This window comes from Tinamus guttatus, unplaced genomic scaffold (assembly GCF_059628265.1).
Source record: "Tinamus guttatus ecotype Peru unplaced genomic scaffold, ASM5962826v1 Tinamus_guttatus_pri_ptg000242l, whole genome shotgun sequence".
NCBI lineage: Eukaryota > Metazoa > Chordata > Aves > Tinamiformes > Tinamidae > Tinamus > Tinamus guttatus.
Window position 1 is genome coordinate 1,948,471 of NW_028288776.1, and position 18,322 is coordinate 1,966,792.

General features: G+C 49.6%; 1 protein-coding gene across 1 annotated transcript; it reads right to left on the bottom strand.

Annotated features, from left to right (window-relative positions):
- Window positions 1–5,338: 5,338 nt before the first annotated feature.
- On the bottom strand, window positions 5,339–7,811 carry CCN1 (cellular communication network factor 1). Its single transcript, XM_088526014.1, has 5 exons — window positions 7,746–7,811; window positions 7,405–7,621; window positions 6,725–7,072; window positions 6,391–6,593; window positions 5,339–6,275 (listed from the first exon to the last, which is right to left on the bottom strand). The coding sequence occupies exons 1-5, from the start codon at window positions 7,803–7,805 to the stop codon at window positions 5,976–5,978; spliced, it is 1,128 nt and encodes a 375-aa protein (XP_088382140.1). The 5' UTR covers window positions 7,806–7,811; the 3' UTR covers window positions 5,339–5,975.
- Window positions 7,812–18,322: the final 10,511 nt, after the last annotated feature.

The following is an 18,322-nucleotide window of genomic DNA, read 5'->3' on the forward strand; positions in this document are numbered from 1 at the left end:
CCTTGCAAGGGCAGCCTTTCCGAGTGAGTGTAGAGCTGCGATGATGCAACTCCAGGCCCTATCTGGTCACAAACATTTAACTCTGCTTCCTAATGTTTTTTTTTCCTAAAAACGTTTACTCTTCCTTCCTCCAAAGAGAAAAATATCTTGAATTTGTTTGTGTTGTTGCTATGGCATTCGTCTAAACCGTATGTAGATGCAGGTTCTTTTAACAAGAAAAAAAGAAAAAGTGAACTGTGTACTTCAGTGAATAAAATTACCCCGTGTTTGTATTAAGATGTTGCTATGACAGTGCATATGGTTTTATTTGGTGGAAATTTGTGGTGAAACGGAAGGAAGTCACATGCGTGCAAGACAAACAAGAAATGGCAGCAAAACCAGTTGAGAATAAGTACTGAAACTGAAAGAGGAGATGAGGATGACATGTAAAACCAGGAAAACGTGAGGATAAAGTAGCCTTCTGCCTGCCTGTCTCCCCACGGTTTGGTAAGAGCAACGCGCTCCCGCCGTGTCTCAGCCTGGCCCTGCTGCCCTGTCGGACAGGGACTTTGTTCCAAGGGCACCTCTATCCTCAGAGCTTCTTTCCCATGTTGGCTCTATGGGTTGTAACGTTTTTTATTTTGGAAGCAAATTTCCACTGGCTTGGCCTGACTTTACCACTGGTGTTATCCTGCTGAAAAGCATTCCTAGGCTATCTTTAACGTACTAGGTTTTCCAGCAGTAAAAATCCAGCAACGGCGATGGACTATGGGAAGCCACTAGAGCCTCACTTACTGCTGGGGCAAGGGGAGGTCTCTGTGGACATACTGCTGCCTCTTATTTATGATAAAAACGGGATTTTCTTCCCCCCCTCCTCCCTTTTTTTTCTTTTTGTGACTGCCTTTGTCAGTCACTGCCTGGACATGTTGTCTTCCTCCTCAGATGCCTCTAGTCCTTTTGCACTGGACTTCCTTCTGGACGAAGAGGCGATATCAGGCTCCTGCATACTCTGTACAAATTGCTGTGCGCGTCCTTCATCCTGTGCCTAAAGCAGTGACACTGATGCCTTCAAAGCAGCTTCTCCACTGTGTGTTTGGCAGAATCATTTTTGGTCTCTCCCGCATCTCAGCTGTCCCCTCAGGTTATTACTCCCTGGTACCTGGGTATCCTTACGCAGCAGGAGCAGGGCTCTCTGCACAGCGGTTTTGCAGCAGTCTCCCATCAATATGATACCGATGCAGATGAGACCGCAGTGTGACAGGGAGCTGTGAGTGAAGCTTTTGATTAAAATGGATGTCACCAAGCTGCTCATGAGCAATCCATTTATTCCTGTGTCATATTGACATAAGGGTGTAAAGCTCCTTCCCCTGTGTTTTCCTCTGTCTCTTGCTTTTTATGCTTGTAGGTAATGGTATTTGCTGAGCTTTCTGCTGGCGGTTCCCCTGTGCGGGCGGAAGCTGCCTGTCGTGTGTCTTCATTATCCTTCCTCGCTGCCTCTGCTTTCAGCTGCTTTTGAGCACATCCATATCAGTTTTAATTGGATTATTCTACTGGAGCACAAGTACCTGCTTCTGCAGAGTAAGTTTTCCTAATTTAAATTTTCTTCAGTAGAATCCCTGGTTTTACAGCCATGCCATCTCTGATTTTGTCAGATTTCATGAGCTAATTTAGGTCCACCCTGGTCTAAGATGATCAAGGAAATGGGTAACTTTATAATCAGCCTGTCTGCTGCTTGTCTTGTGGTCGGATGCTGAGCCAGTGTTCTCGAAATAAAACTGAACTGCACTTTGGACTGCCCATCTGATATTTATGATGGTGGAATCCCTTGATACCTGTTGTTAAAATTCTGCCTGCGCTCATCATGAGGTCAAGCTGTTAATGTCTTTGGCCAGGCCAGATTCCCCTCCAGGCAAACCTATGCACCTTATCTTTAAAATTCATCTGTCTAGTAAAGGCTAGCTACAAAGTCTTGATTACAAAAGCTTATACAATGTTGCTTTTCTCCTGGATGGTTGCGCATTGAACTCCTTAAGTGGTTGTATTTCAAGGCAGATGAAGTAGCATATGTGAATGATGCCTCAGGGTCTTTCAGGATGTTCTCCAATATAAATTGCCTATGTAGAAGTCATAAATATGTAGTTTTTCTGAAGAAAATAAAATCATCAGTGTTTGGTCTTTATGGGGTAACAGGCAGATGTTTATTTCATCATTTTATTGGTTGAAATCTTTTACAGGACTTGCATTTTATAGATACTGAGTAAGTCTCTCTACAGTTCAGTGCAGTTTGGTTGCTCATGAGTTGAAATACATTCCAAATGTACCCGAAGCCACTCGTGTGTCACTGTTTTCTCCGTGGTCCCTCTACGTATCCATGTGCTGTTTCCTACATGACTATGTAACATGGAAAAAAAAGTACATGAAGATGAAAATGGCCATGACAAGAGGCTTGGGGTGGAGCAGCGCGTGGGTCTGTGCAGGCTCCCGCCCGTGCCGAGCTCTGCATGTGAGCGATGGGGAGCTGGGCGGGCGCACGGGGCAGCGGGCGGGTGGTTGGCAGCTCGGTTGTCCCGCGGTCGGCGGGACGTTGGCTCTTCCTCCACGTGCTCCTCGTCAGCGTTGGCTCTTCCTCCACGTGCTCCTGGTCAGGGTGTGTGCTCGTTCCTGAGAGCGCTATCGGCTCCCACCACAGAGGGCTTAGCGTAACCCTTGAATTCTGGTTTGTGCGTCCTCTTTGCTTTGCTTCCTGTGATGCACCGCGAAGGGAAAGAAAAGTGTTGTCTTTGTTGCAGTGCCTTCATTAATAGGGAAGACTTTATGTGTAACCCCGATGTTACAGTGATTAACACCATGAAGACACTTGTAAATAAGCATACTGAATGCAAGAATAAATACTTGTTCAGTCCCAAAGCTGTAGTTTGACAAATGCTCCTTTTGGCGGCAGCACCAGCTGCAGCAAACTCTGCCCCGCGCTGCTCTTCTCCATCCTTGTGTGACCCCATCAGCTGCACCAGTACAGCTGTTTGTGGGGTTGCGTGACAAATCGGAGCAAGTTAAAAACAGTCTGATAAAGCAACAGGGATAGGAAGGGCCAGCAGGAGGTGAGCTGGCTGGAGCGGGCGCTCTGCCGAAGGGCGACGCTGCGGAGGGCCCGCGCGGGCCGGCGCGGCCGGGAGCAGCCCCGTGGGGCGCCCGCCCTGTGCCCGGGATTTGCAGCGCTCCCTGTCCTGGAGTTTGCGTGTGCTGAGAACTTACGGCTTCGTTTCATACCCGTTATTTCTGTTCCTCATGCCTAAGTCAGCAGATCTCAGTGTTTGTCTTGAAGAAGGATTTTGATCATTTTGGAGCAAAAAAAAACAAATTTAAAGCTGTGTTTCAGCTTACAGATCCTTTTTTTTTTCTTCTTCTTCTTTTTTCTTTTTTTTTTCCCCTGCTGGAGCAGCAGAGGACATAAAGATTTCGAAGAAAATGCAAAGATGGTGAGGTTGTCTTCCTGTACAATTTTGGGAATTGTGGGCTTGGTATTTTTTGTTATGTAATTGTGAAATACAGTAAGTGAAAAGAATCTATGTTGATGACAGTTGATGTGAAGCTCCAGTGCTAGAAGACTTGCAATTTGTTCTAGTGGCATCTCTTTACTCTCTTTTAATAACAGGAGAATTCATTCTAGTAAATTTGACTCTGTATGATCTGTTTCCGGATGCTTTCTCCTCCAAATCAGATATATTTTTCTAGTGAACAAAAATTGCAGAACCTTTTCCCTGTCCGGCAAAGCATGAAAAGCCCAAAGCACAGGTCATAAAATCTAGGACCTGTCCAGAGCCACATTTGAGACACGAGTTGGAGGTTTGGGGTTTGTATACGGTGTGCGTGCTGTAGACAGTTTTGCATATGTACAGGTTGTAGGAGAATTGTGTTACCTAAACATGTCATTAAAATATGACTAAAGGAGGAGGTGGTCAAGAATGAAGGGGCAGCCGCTCCGCGGGGTTGTTCCTCTTCCTCTCTCCGTGCAATAGCCAGCGTGTAAACCCGACACCCTATCCAGGAGAGGCTGATGTAAGGAGTGTTCAGTGCTAGCGTTAAGCAGAATCCAGACACAAGCGCTTCACTGCGTTTTACACTTTTACTGTCAACAAATATTGTGCAGACGAGTTTAGGTACAGTAAGACTGGTGGCCAGGTGGTAAATTCCGAAACAGATGAAATTTTGAATGCCTTCAGGGGGAGAACTTGACTGAGCAGAAAAAGACGGCTGTAATTTTTAGGACAAAGCATTAGCAGCCAGAGATGAGCTTGTGAGCTATTTGGCCATGTATGTTATTGAAATACTCATGTCTCATCTAATGAAAAGCCATCTCAGCCACTGATGCGTCTAGCTCTTACTACAGTAGCACCTCAGTATCAGTCTCTGCTTCTTAAAATGAGCAACTTGCTAAAGATGAGAGGGGAGAGATTTTGCTAGAGAACTAACTGGCTACAAGGAGGAGGAGAAGCCCTTGCAATTTTCCTTTCAATATTGTCTTTAGTGCAGTTTTCCACTAAGCAGCACAGTGCAAGTGTTCAGTGCAGTTTTCCAGTTCTCCCATAGCGTTTTTCAAAATGTCATCTCCCTCCATGCCAGCTCTCACTCCTCCACCTTCCTTGGTTAGTTAAAAGTCACCCATGTCCATGCTGTATCCCCAGTATAAAGGGTAGCTGCATATTTAAAAAGTGGGAAGGGGAGGTGAGGAAAAAGAAAAGATTGCCTGCTTTGCCTTTACTCTCCATTGGAAAAGTACTTGAAATTCTTCACATTCTTCTCCTGTTAACAGTATGTTTACTTTTCATCACTGGGTTATTAGGATTAACAAGAGTCATTGCTTGCAGCTCATTTAATTTGAATTTAGTGAAAGCAACTACCTCCTGCAGACTGTAGGAAACATTCTTCTTCCACAGAAATGTATTTATTTGCAAAAAGCAGCCACCAGAAAATGTGCAAGCTGATGAGCACTTCCACGCTGCTGTTCAACATCCCTGTGCACGTACTGCATCCTAATGAAGTACCTTATGGTGCAAATTCCAGCACAGTTGGGATAATCTGACAGTCTAATTAACATTTCAGTCCCTCTATCAAACATTGGCTTTCAAAGGCAAGAAGCATTTTCTGGATATACATTATGGAGGCTTGCAGGCTGAGTGCACCACTTCAGCACATCATTTACCCAAAGAAACAGCCTCAGCTCCTTAGTCCTGGCTGCACCCGGAGTAGAGCGTGGTACACATTAGGGAAGGGGAGTCCAGAGCAATTTAAGGCTTTTCTGGAAAGCTCTTGCCTTTGTTTTAAAGCTGTTATCTTTCCAGAGGGTCTACTGAGACTAGAGTTAGGTAAATATTTCTTTATTAAATGATTAATTCCATAAATAATTTTTAATTCATTGAATATAAAATTAAAATCATTTACAACTTATTCCAGTATTACAGGGGAGAAGAGTGGTAGAAAAAAAAAACTCAGAAAACAGACAAAACAAAAGCTACATTTTGATAAATAAAATATTCAGCTTTAAAACAACTGATTTCTGTTTGCTATTAAACTACAGTTGGTACATAATAGCTGCCACTGTGAACACCCCACAAGTGCCCACCTCAGGAAGGAATGTAACCTCCAACTTGGTTGGGAAAGGGTGGGAGAAGAGAGAGGGAAGAGGAAAGCATAGTGTTAAGTTGAACAGTATAGGAAAAAAAAAGTTTTCATAACCAGAAGAAAATGTTTATCACTTACAAACAGAAAACAGTATATAAAGAGAAGGTGCTCCAAAAAGAAGCAATAAGGTCGCTCCAGTAGTATGAAGCCTTAAGTATGCTTAAATCTCTGTTGCAATAGTGTCCAGTTGCACAGTGCACTCTTGGAGCATTTCAATGTTGCCCTCAGCTGGGGAAGGCACCATTTCCACCATAAAAGTCCTTTCTCCAGGGCTGGTTACTTCAAATTTTTGTTCAGTGTCCCACCCCCAAGGCAACTTAGTCCCTAAATTTGTGAATGTCATTGACAAGTCTGTAGTAAGGATAAGCTTCACTTGCGTGTGGACAGTTGTAGTTGCATCTGCAAGACTGGATCATCATGACGTTCTTGGTGAAGGTTTCCCCGTCATCACAACGAAACCTGATCTTGACAGTCCTGGTCTGCTGGGGAGTGCAGCATCTTCCATCCACACATGAGCCGCAGTACTTGGGGCGATACTTCTTCACACTGGAACATCCAGCATAAGTGAACTTCACAGGGGTCTGGGACTTCCTTGTCTTGGTGCATTTCTTACCCTTCTGTAAAGAAGCAGTGATAATATTAGTGGGAGATGCTTCCAAGGCACTATTCCAGCTCTCACTCTCTACGAAGGAGAATTTAGAGAAGAGGAGCACTAGAGGCGCCCATGTTTACCTTTAAAGAGGCGTAGCTAGGCTGGCCACATGGCCTCACTTCACATATCCTGGTCTCCTTGATGAGCTTACAGTCAGGGTTATCATTGGTGACCCTCGTGGAGATGCCAGTTCCACAGGTCTTCGAGCACTGGGACCAGGAGGTTGTTTGCACGATGCACTTGGGGTTCTCAAAAGCTCGGCCCTGCGGCTCAGCTCCAAAGACTGCAAGAGAAGAGGAGGGCTTAGACTGAAGGTTTGCTCTCACTAGGACCCTCTTTCCATTGGGGTCTAAGAGCCCCCATGGCCTCTCTCCCCCTAGCCTAAGCTGTCACTGTCACTCAGCCTTTACTCACCAGGCAGCATTTTCAGGCCTCCTTTCACAACGGCAATGAGCTCGTTGTTCCTGGTTAGTTCCCCTTCAGAGGCGTCCAGACCAAACTCTTTGCTGAAGAAGCCTTCGAGCTCGTCCAGCGCGTCCTTGCTCTCGTCGCAGACCCACTCCTCGCAGCACTGCCCGGGCACTTTGACCAGCCGGGGGCTGGGGCAGCCCAGGTTGGGCAGGGAGAGCTCCTGCGGGCACAGCGGGATGCAGCCCACAGCTCCATCTATGCACGTACACTGGTGCTTGCAGTTCGGCTGGAAGCTCTCGCCGTTCTGGTAGATTTTGGAGTTGTATTCACATGGTCTCCCCTCGGACTGCGCTGCAGGTTAACAAAGAGAGGGAAGGGGAGAGTTAGAGGTGGGAATCGCTCCTTTAAGCGCACGTATTTGCTGGTCTGTTAAATTCAATTTATGGTAAAGTTCCCTACAATCCCCTGGAGACGCGGGGCCAGAACAATAAGTTAGTCAGGAATCACTTTTCCTTATGTGCTTTTAGCGGAGCCCAGACATACTGAATTGCATTCCAGACTGCTGAAGTCACACGCCTTTCTGCCAAGCTACCAACAACAAAGCATAACCATACATGGGCTCGAAATTACCAAACCCGGGCGCCGCGGGGACCCCCGCGGGCAGCGCGGCGCCGGCTCCTCACCTCTGCAGATGCCCTTGAGCGCCGTGGCGCTGGCGCCGAAGTTGCACTCGAGCCCCTTGGTGTGGTCGCAGGGCTGCTCGCGGCTGCAGTCCTCGTTGAGCTGCCGCGCGCAGATCTTGCAGCAGCCGCACGCGTCCAGGGCGAGCGCGACGCCGGGCGCGCAGCGCGGCGCCTCCCGCGGGCACTGGCAGGCGGCGGGGCAGGGCGCGCTCAGGGCCTGCGGGGCAGAGAGGCGGCGTGAGGCGGCGCGCGCCTCATCCGCGTCCTCGTCCCCCTCCATCTCCACTTCCACCATCCCCATCCCCATCTTCCCGCGGCCGCGCAGCGCCGCGCACACTCACCAGGCGCGCCAGGCAGAGGAGCGCGGCGGCGAGCGCGGCGGCGCGGCCGGCGGGGCTCATGGCGGGCGCTGCTGTGCGGAGCGGTGCGCGGAGCGGTGCGCGGAGCGGAGCGAGGCCGGCGCGGTCTGAGGCGGCGTCGGGCGCGCCCGCCTTTTATGGGCGCGGGGCCGGCGCGTGCCGCGCGCCGCTGACGTCGCGTTCCGGCCGCGGCAGCGCCCCGCGCGCGCGGCATCCCAGGAATGCGCCTGGCGCGCGACGCCGCCGCCGCGCGCCGCCCCGGCCCGGCCCCCGCCCGCCGCCCCCGCGCCGGGTGCGCGCCCGCGCGCGGGGTGTCCCCGCGGGGCGCGGGGGGCGCCGCGGGCCGGGGCTTCCCTCCCGCGCGCGGGGCTTCCCCCTGCCGCGGCTGCGGGCGCGCGGGGCGGCGGTGCCTGCGGGGCCGGGAACGGGGGCTCCGCGGGGCCCGCGCGGCGGTGTGGGGTGCTGAGCGACAGCAACGAGTGCCCGCAGGTCACCTTGCCCCGGAGAGGAGCCTTACGGGGTGGGCAGCGCTCGTGTTTGCGGGGCTGACAGTGCTGCTGTTTACGGGGCTGCGTCCTGCTACGTTTCCCGCGTACAAAACCCGCAGTGCCCAGGCTCTTGTCATCAGCGCTGCTGCTCGGGGCATTTTGGTGCCACTTGCTTGCACTGCAGCGAAGCCCAGCAGCCCCGCACACTCCCCAGCCCAGCCCCGGGGCTTCGCTCTTAGGCTGGTGACAAAACTGCAGGAAATCCAGGGCCTCGCAGCACCCGCATCCCCCCTCGTCCTGACTATCATCAAATTTGAGTATTCCGCTCTCAAGTTAGACACACTCGAGTAGCGTTTCCTTGTTGAAGATTTGGGGTTGGGAAGGAGAGTTTAAGCTTCTGTTGTGGCGTCTTTTCTTTTCATGGCCGTAACTATTTCCAGATGGTGATTTAGACACCAGACGTAACAATATTTCCATATTTGGTATAGCAGTAGCCTGCATTTTTCACATTTTTCTGCTCTGTTATCCAACCACAAAGCATTCTTGACAGCTTCAGATGTTGTTAAATATAGCCTTAACTTCTGTTCCCAGGGCAGGAAATTCTTTGGAATTCCTGTTTTTCACGCAATCTGTCTATCATGATTTAGGAGAATTGCTCTGGAGGAGCCAACTGGCGTTTTACTATAGTTTGCTCATTTATTGAAAAAAAAAAAAAAAAAAAAAGCCAAGTAGTTCAGTCTGCTGCCCAACGGCGTTACAATAAGTCCCCGTCCAGGGATTTCTCTTTGCACATGAGCTGACTGTTTCTAACATAAGTTTGGGGGTTATTTAGGTAAATCTACATATATATATATGTATATTTATATATTCAGTATATAACATATATATATATATATATATTCGGTTGCCGTCAAGGATGGAAGGTGGACGAGCCGCTTCTGAGCAGAGGAGAAACTTCCCCAAACTCCCCTCCGAGCCCCTAGAAAGCGGCGGGGGGAGGAAGGGGGTGGAAGAGGAGGGGGATGCGCTTAGCCTGGCTCTGCCGAGCGCTCCCATGGCCGGGCTCTGCGAGCGGCCCGCCAGGACCAGCACCAGCACCAGCACCAGCACCAGCACCAGGACCAGCACCAGGACCAGCACCGGGACGGCCGGGAGGCGCCGGGCACGGCCAGGACCGCTCCGTGGGCACCCACGGGCAGCGCACGGTAAGTGCTGCTCCCGCCGCTGCATCCTGCGGGGGCCGGGGGTTACGTGTGCCTGTGTGTGTGCCTTGTTTTGTGTTTTAATGCCGTCGGGAATAAGAAGGCAGCCTTGTTGGCGCTAGCCGCGGAGCAGGGGCCGGCTGCGGCGCGGGGAGCCCCGCGCGGCGCGGGGGGCGCACGAGGGGGGCCGCATAATGGGGCCGCTGTCTGCCGCCGGCCGGCACCTTCCGAAAACATTCGCCGTTTTGTTTTGCTTCTCCAGCGGGTGTCTCTCCTGAGCAGCCCCGGCCCCCCGGCGAGCGGGGGCTCACGCAGACAGTCCATCTTTGTTGATCCTCCCGCGGGAAGCGCCCCCGCTCCCGCAGCGCCTCCCGCGTCGCCCGGCGTGCGGGGAGCAGCCCCGGGAACGCTGCTGAGCGCCCCAAACGGCGGCGCGCGTGGGAGGGAGGGAGGGAGGGAGGTGGGCACAGACATCCCGCCCCAGGGTGCGGGATGCTCCGGGAGACGGGACCGAGGCAGCCCCTCCAGCCCGGCTGCATCCCGGCCCCGGGGATGCTCCAGGGGACAGGACGGAGCTGGGACACTTCACGCCCCAGCCCCCTGGTAGCACCTGGTAGTCACCTCTTGCTTCTTCCCACGACTTGTTCTTCTCGTGTTTTTCTTTTCATTCAAGTAAATTAGTCTTGTATTGTTATTTTGTGGTGGTTTTTATTTACGGCGGTTTTGTGGTCTGTGCCAGGTGCACGTGGGCTCTGCAGCAGTGGGCAGCAACTTTTGTCCTCACTCGAATGCCTGAAACCTGACCAGAAAGAACAGTACCTGGAAAGGGAAAATGCAGTCTTCAGTAACATGTAGCTATCTCCTGAGACTGCCAATATATAGCATTTAGTGCCATTTCTGATGACAGGAGTTATTTTATGCATCCATTAAGAGTTGGACAGGGACCACCAGCTAACTTATGTAGTTGCCAGTAATGGTAGTAACAACTTTCCATCCCTACTGATTTGGCTGAGCTCCAGCTGGTGACTACGAGGAGAAAGACTTGTTCCTGCTTCCAGGCTCTGAACTATCCAGAACTCCAGGCTTCCCTTTGGCTGTTTATTTATTGGAGGTGTATGGTTTTTTTGGATACTCTAATTTTGAAAATTTAACATCAGCTTTCAGGGGAACTTTCTGGTGCTGCTTTTTCAGGGTTACTCTCTACGCAGTGGCATTGTGATCAAGAGGAGCAATTTTGTGATTCAGTGCATTTTTATTAGCAAAAATTGTCAGAGCATTAAAGCAGACAGAGCTAACATACCAATGGATGGTTAAATTGGGCAGCGCTGCTTTTCAGGGATCTCTGCAAACACTTGTTTATTTAATTATATCTAATTTAAGGACATGCACCGAGCATTTTCCTTTGATCTATGATTTTCACAACATTTAGCCAATGCCGCAGGGAAAGGCAATGAATAGCACCGTTTCTCACTTGGTTTCATGTCTTACCCACACGTTCGTACAGCTCTGATGGGAAACTGTCCCTGAACCTACATTTGCCCAGAAAAGGTCACTTTGCAAGCTTCAAGGCACCTTTTTACAAACCTGTCCTGAATTTCAAGTAGTTAATGACACTTGGAATCCGTTGGCTTTCTTTGGAGTTCAAGTCAGAGCGTGAATCTCTCAAAGGTTTCTACTGCCCTTGCCTCAAACTGGTACCTCGAGTTCATGTTCTGGGCCCTTTCCACATCTCCCAAATATATATCGGGAAATAGGGAAAAGTTTGGAAGAAGATACCTTTCTTTCTTAGACTTTGTTCAGCATAATGCAGAGTAAACTTTCAGTCCTTTGTAGTTCTGAGTAAGTGGAAAATATATAGTGCTCACAGCTGTTCATACGATGAAGAACATTTTAGTGGCTCTAAGCTTTTTGTGCCCCAGGCGATTGCTATTGCTCCAGCAAAGTCTGCTGAGCACTTGGCTAATACAAAGCAGGAGCTGGAAGCAGTGGGTTTGTGCAGCAGCTCACTCCAGCATCACTGCCACTTCACAGGCCCTTGCCTCCCCAGGGAAAAGGGCTCCTAAGGGGAAAATCAAGAAACAAGTATCTGAAAGATTTATCTTTGCTCCACCCAGTGACAGTTTTCCATGGCTGTGTGTGGGGATTTTGGAGCATTATGAAGTGCTGTGTGGGACAGATGTTCTCCCGAGTGCTGCTACTTCCAGTGAAGGTAGGTGTCCAGTCCCGATTAGAGAACGTCAGAAGTTTGCAGCCATACGAATTCTGGGGAAGGCTCTTACTAAAATCAGCACCAACTCTTTCTATGCTCTGTTTGATTTCCTCTGTCTCCTTCCCTTCTTCCTTCGCCCATCCTTTTCCCCGTGTTTCTTCCCCCTCCTCTCCCGTTGGAGTTCCCTACAGCCTTCCTCCTCCGATGTTTACCTACCTTCGCCTGGGCCTCTCCTGCAGCTCCTGCCAGGCCGCCGGTTCCTGCTGCACTAAATCAGTTCTCCCGCAGTCAATGGCTCCTCTCAGTGACTCACAGGAGCTGCAAATCCAGCGGGGCAAATTAGGCATAGCAACATGCAGGCAGCGCAGCCGAGCAGCCAGAAGGCTTCAGCAGTTGACATTCAAGTGGGTTCAGGGTTTTTTTTCCTTGCTTTGATATGCTCAGCGTTTATGCTGGACCCTCTGAGCGTGGCATTTCCTATTTGTTTTCTTCCCCTTCCCTGCTACTCCTTCCTTGCATCCCTCTAGCTAATGGTGCAGACTGTTCTTGCCTGTGATTTGCAACCTGGTGTCACAGCATTTGTGCCCAGACAGGCAGGGGGTTGCAGGAATGCTGCTTCTGCCCCAGCTGCTGTCAAGGTGTCCCAAGAGTTCTGGATTTGTGCAGGTGGAAGAGGAGCTCATGACCCTTCTGATCCTGCAGGGGAAGCAGAGAAGCAGCCTTTGAAGCAGTATTCACTTGTGCTGATTGCTTCTTCCCTGTGTGAACTGCGGTATTCAGTTGTGCTGATTGCTTCTTCCCTGTGTGAACTGCACCACGTGCAGCAGGGCAGGCAGGAGCATCCTGTGAAGGTGGATGATGCACCTTGTCGAGCCTTTGACCAGCACTGCGCATTGCACGGCTGGCTCACCCCATGTGGGGTGCAGAAAGGCACAACAGTCACAACCATTTCTTAACTCCTCCCAACCAGCTAGGGAGTTGAAAGACCTTTGTCACTGTCATTCAAGGATTTTATATTAAAAATTATTTTTTACCAGTCACTACAGTAACACTGAGAAGTAGTTTTGTTTCTTCAGTGAGACAGGTATGTTGCTTGATGTAGATTTTAATCTTAGTTGGCTCGTGTGTGCATGTGTGTGCACTTCAAGTGTTACACAGCTTTCTGTGAATCAGGAATGTCCCCTATATCTGAAGTCTGCAATGAAAAGAATATCAAGGGCTTTGGCCTAGGCTGTCTATTCAATGACAGTAAAAATCAAGATTGTCCTAGCTAGCACATGGCTGCACCTGGCTTTGCAAGTGATGCCTAGTGCTTTCACCCGTGCAGTGATTCAACTTGCAGATGGTAACAATACAAGTTATAAACTCCTGTTATATATTCTGGAAAAAGTATTTCCACAGCTGTGTCTCATGAGTTTTGCTGATAGGAGCTGACGCATCCAGAGCTTATATAGACTCCATCTCAGCATCACTTGTGATGAGATTTGCTGGGGAGCTCACCCTGAAAAATCAACCATCCTAGGTGATTGCTGTAGAAGCTTAAAGCTCCTAGCTTTAAGCATTGGTTCCCCCATGTGTGGAATTAGGTCCTCAATGTGCCCAGTGGGGCAATTAGCTGATATTTCTGCTAAGGCGAAATGAGCAAGTGCAAAAGAAAATAGCTCATGATTGCTAGTGCTTGTGGGAGCTCGTTTAACCTGATTGCAGCCAATAGGTCTGTGCCTAAGAAATCCTTGATCAAAGAGCCCTTCCAGGCTGTGATGTCTGTAATGCCTGGGAGCAGCTGGGCTTGTCTGCCCCAGGCTCACTGCAGTGAGACCTAGGAGACAACCGCCTTCTGCTTCTGCCTGTGCTGCACAAGTGAGTGCCTCAGAGTGTAGTCTGCAGGGTATTTGGGGGGTTCTTTTCTTCCTGCATTTAAAATACCTGAAAAACTCTTGTTTCCCAGAAGGTATTTTGTTTCACTGTAGTTAATAATCAAAGGTAGATTTCCTTAAGAATAACCTCTATCAGTGCTAGAGGAGCCTTGTGCTTTAATGCTGATGCCTCCACTGATATGTATGTTCAAGGCACTTGCCTGGCCTTTGTTTTTAAGAACACATGGTAATGCATATTTTTGTAGCTGAGTTTTCAAATAAATGAGTGTATTTGTTTTCCTTTGTGTGGAAATGCAAAGGAGGACCGTTCCTTGCAGGACGTGAGCGTGCTTTGCCACATGCTGAACAGTGTTGAGCAGTGATCCTGTCAGGCTTGCTGCTGAAAAGGTCACAGGCTGAGTCCCCCGAGGTTCCTCTGGGGTCTGTCCAGAACCGTTGCTCCTTCTCTGCTATGTACACAAGCTTATTAAAACCTGCCCAGACCTGGGCTGCATTTGCCATGTTACTGTTTATTTCCGTTCTGTTCTATTTGGGCTCTTGCCCTTTGCTTCCTGATATGTTATATGAGCACCTTCGAGCGGCCGCGAGCTGCGCTCTTCCGTCCTGCCTGCGGAGTTAGTGTGAGGGAGCAGATACAGGGAAGGCAGCGACAGCCCTGCCAGGGCTGCCCCGGCCGTAGGTTTGCTGCTAGCAGTGCTCTCTGACTCATGCCCCTCGCTTCTCATCATTAATAGCACAGTGAGAAGTCAACAGCAGACCACTAAGTAGACACGATGTCATCCTTGCAGATAGGAAGGACTCGGAGGCAGCCAGCGGATCATGTATGTGCTTTAGGAATGTTCGTGGAGAGAGCGTTAGGATCCAGGAATGTGCAAATCGCTGCCCATCCCATCCTGCGTGCCTGCGACTGAGGAGATGTGCTAAGCCCTCTCTAGCCTTGAACATCTTCCAAATCTAGAAGATGTTTGTGGCTCTGGTAAACCAGTTGGGGTGACTTCTCAAGGGGGTGAAGAAAGAGCTCTCTGGGCGGATTCTCTTGCTCCCCTTATCTCTGCTGAAGGATGCTCTAGGGAGCCGGCTGGCGAGGGCTGGGGGCGTCTGGTGAGCAGATGCAAGCGCCGTGCCAGGCCCTGAGCAAGGGCCAGAGCAGGGAGCCAGTTGGTTTTTGCAGAACATCTTCCTGAGCCAGCCGGGAAGCATCTCTGCTGCCCACTGCTTTCCCAGGGATGGATGTCCGCAGGAAGGAAAAGGTTAGCAGGGCTATCGGAGATTGCTTTGGTGTGGAAGCTTTTTTACGACTGCATTAACATGGCTTTTGCAGCAGTACAGAGTATGTGCCTGCCAGCATTAGTGCTGAGATAAGAGCAGAAGCCTTCCACATGGAGGAAGCAGCAGAAGCTGCTATCTTAATCATAGAAGAAAATCAGTGCTGACTGGTAGCTATTTACTTTCAGAGAAGCTCTCTTTTGTGTTGTTACTCTTTTAAATCTCCTTTCTGCGTATCATTTTATGTGCAGTTAACTGTTTGTTTAACGTGGTAGCTAATACTCTCTTCCTGCCCAAAGCAAACCAGGCCTGAGATGCTGGAGCTCAGCCCTTGGGCACCGCTGCCATCATTAGCCAGAAGGATCATGGAAATGGGGGAGAACGCGGCTCTCTTGGGCGAGCGGCGGCAGTAGCGCAGCAGTGTGAGAACCAGCGGGGAGGGGAGGGCAGGGGGCTTCCTCGGGCAGTGCCCCTCTGATTTATTTTATAGCGCTGTGGCGAACTGAAAATCACCAATGAAAAGCTTGCCTTGCTTGTGCTGCTAAAAACACTTTAGATTGTGCATACTGAAAACAGTAAATATTTAATGTGCACGTTTACTTTTCCTCGTTTGTACAGAATTCACAGGGCCTGACAGAGAAATGAGACAGATGTGTTTATAGTGAGTTCCCTGGGCTAGTACAACGCTGCAGTGTTTGCCTTGCAAGCACCACAGGGGGATGTTTAAGAAAATAAAGTGTTCCATTTACATTGGGGTAAAAAAATCCTGAGAATGTTTCTATTAATATTAGCTGGTGTAAAACCCCAAACTCAACATTTAAGGCCTTAAATATTTCAAAAATAGAGGGCTAGTAGATTGTGGTTAGTGAGGATGTGGGGTAAGGAGCTTTTCCTCCCTTATATAACTCGTGAAAGAGATGGTCAAGATGGCAGCTCTTCTGGAGGGAGAACAGAGCCGTGATTGAAACGGGGCTGCTGAGGGTCTGGTGAGAAAAGAGGACGAGCAGTTTGGACCGGCACAGCCGCGTCTCCTGCGCCGCCGAGAGCGGCCCGTGCGCGCGGGGCCTCGGGTCCCGCAGGACAGCGGCTGGCGCGCGGCGAGGAGCCGCCCCCCAGTCACAGCGTGGTGGGCAGGGATGTTTTTAAAGGGTGCGAAGGACCAAACGCCACAGGGAAAGCAAAACTTACAGAGCCCTCGCCGTTTGAGGGGGTGTAAACACCTCCATTACCTACAAGCTGCTAACTGGGATGTTAAGGAAACCACTTCCAGATTCAAGGAGCTCTTTTTTTTTTTTTTTTTTTTAAAGATTAGCTTTGAATCTTGACTGAGGTCTTGTTTGGGTTGTAGCTTCTGATCTCCTTTGCGCTGACATTAAATCTGATTTATCTGGTCAAATTTAATGGAATTAATTAGTACACAGGAGTTGATGAATTTAAATAGCTGATGCTTGAGTTTCTGGAAAAGGAAAGGGTGGCTGCTTTTTCATCTGCACCCCTCTGTTTCCTCTGATGTTATCCTGGCCTAGTTTATTATTTTATATGAGTTTATTTTGACAGTCTCAATGAACAGCTGGCAGTTTTTGAGACTCTTGCAGAAGAAGTTTAAGGTAGCTTTTAAAAGAGGAGTCTTGGGCTAGGATTCTGACTAACCTGTCAGGAAAGCTTTCTGCTGAAGAAGAGAAAAGTTAGGAGGCAGGAGCCTGCTAATCAATGTATGTTTAGCTATAGCCAATTATTATAGACTGTGACATATGCATAAAATTTAGTAGTCATCTGAGCCTGTGAATAAAGTGAGGAGTCCAAGTGAGACTGTTTTGCTTTCCCACCGGCTGTGTCTCCAGAGGAGCACGTTCCCCTGGCAGTGCCCGAGCTGGCGTCACAGTGACAGAGGGGTGCAGCATCCCATGGGGACTCCACTCACCACAGGAAAACATAATCCTGCTGAAAGCAGCTCCACACCTCACCCTCCTTTGGTCTTGAAGCATGAGGTACCTGGGCCAACTTTGCCCTTTAGCCCTGTCTGCAGCTTCTTTGTTGGCAAGCTGCTTTTCTGAGAAGTGACACAGAGTCCAAGCACTTGGCTATGTTCCCAACCCTGCGTGAGGAGCCAACCAGTTTCCATCCTCCTCTGGGCTAAATATCAGTAACTTTTGTTATTAGCCTCATGAAGAGGCTGCAGATCCTTTAAAAGAGGAGGCTGCTAGCCTGGCCGGTGTTGGGACATGGCTCTTAATGGCAGAAAAATAGATGGAGATGGGTGGAACTTGGGAACTGCTTTCCGGTTGTTGAAGGGATCTGTAGAAGATGGTACGTAGAGCAATCATAGGCCTCTGCATCTGGGCCCAAGCAGGAGGGGAGCCACTCTTGTAAGGCACTGAGCGTGAGGAAGGCTTGGGAAGGAAGGGTAGGTGACTACCCAGAAATGGAGAAGTGCAGGGATAGCCTGGGATCTACCTGAAGCAAATCCAGGGGCTGATACAAAGCTGCCACACATACTTTGGCTTTGGGATGAGAGGAACAGCAATGGTTGGAGAGACCAGGCTCATGTGGAAAGATGGTGCAGAAGTCCCTGGAGAAGGACTCTTGAACTTGAAGGACTGAAACAAGCTGCATCCAAAGAAAAACCTACTGATTTGCCGTTAAAATCCAGAGAAGGATAGATACGGGGCTGCAGGGTAGAGTGCACCTTGGTTTAGCTGGTGTCTGCTTGTCTCTGGGAAGTGAAGTGTGTGGCAGATGGCCAAAACCTCCACACGTGCTCAGCCACAGAGCACCCCAGAACCCTTGGGAGCATCACGAAACAAGGCCTACGTCGAGCACTGCTGTGACAGGCAGCGGTGCTATGGGCCATTGCGGTAGAGTAACATCGCTCTGTCTTCACAAACTGACGTAGAGGCCGTGTTTCAGTATGGCCCACTTGTACCTCTTTATTGTGCATCAGCCGTGAGCACTGATTTGAGCAAACCCAGCAATCTTTAGACCCATACTGAGATTCATTGATTCCAGAAACAGAGTTGGCCTGAGGCCCCCTGTTCTGCTGCAGATTTTCCCCAGTGCCTCATTCCACTGCATTTATGACCTGCTTTTTTGCTGCTAGAGTGGCATACAGGGCTACAGTAAAACAAAGTACATACCCCAGGTCTCCTGGGGGTAGAAAACCAGCACATTAACTCAGTGTTTGACCTGTCAAGGACTTCTGATTCTCTCTTGGTTTTACAGGAAGATACCCTTGCTTGAGTACCACACGTGTAGAGGGCTACACAGTTCATGCAGTCAGTACCTGAAGGGCACCTGGCATCATGACAGTAGACTTCAAAAATGGATGTATTGTCAGCTTCAGTCTGGATGTCACCATGATTTTAATGGTAATGTACTTTTTCCTCAGCCAGTCTCCCATCTGCATGTGGAACACAGAAACATCCCAGTATTTATGGGATTTTAACTAGATTAGTTACAAACCTATAAAGCTAAGAAAGAGACAGTTCATCCAGGATTGGGGAGGGGAGTGTTAAAAATG

What these genes read in the sequence shown, in the direction of transcription:
- CCN1 (XM_088526014.1), bottom strand. Translation starts at nt 7,805, where the DNA reads ATGAGCCCCGCCGGCCGCGCCGCCGCGCTCGCCGCCGCGCTCCTCTGC. An exon ending in TCCTCTGCCTGGCGCGCCTG is followed by an intron (nt 7,622 to 7,745) that starts GTGAGTGTGCGC and finishes TCTGCCCCGCAG; the next exon opens with GCCCTGAGCGCGCCCTGCCC. An exon ending in GCTCAAGGGCATCTGCAGAG is followed by an intron (nt 7,073 to 7,404) that starts GTGAGGAGCCGG and finishes GTTAACCTGCAG; the next exon opens with CGCAGTCCGAGGGGAGACCA.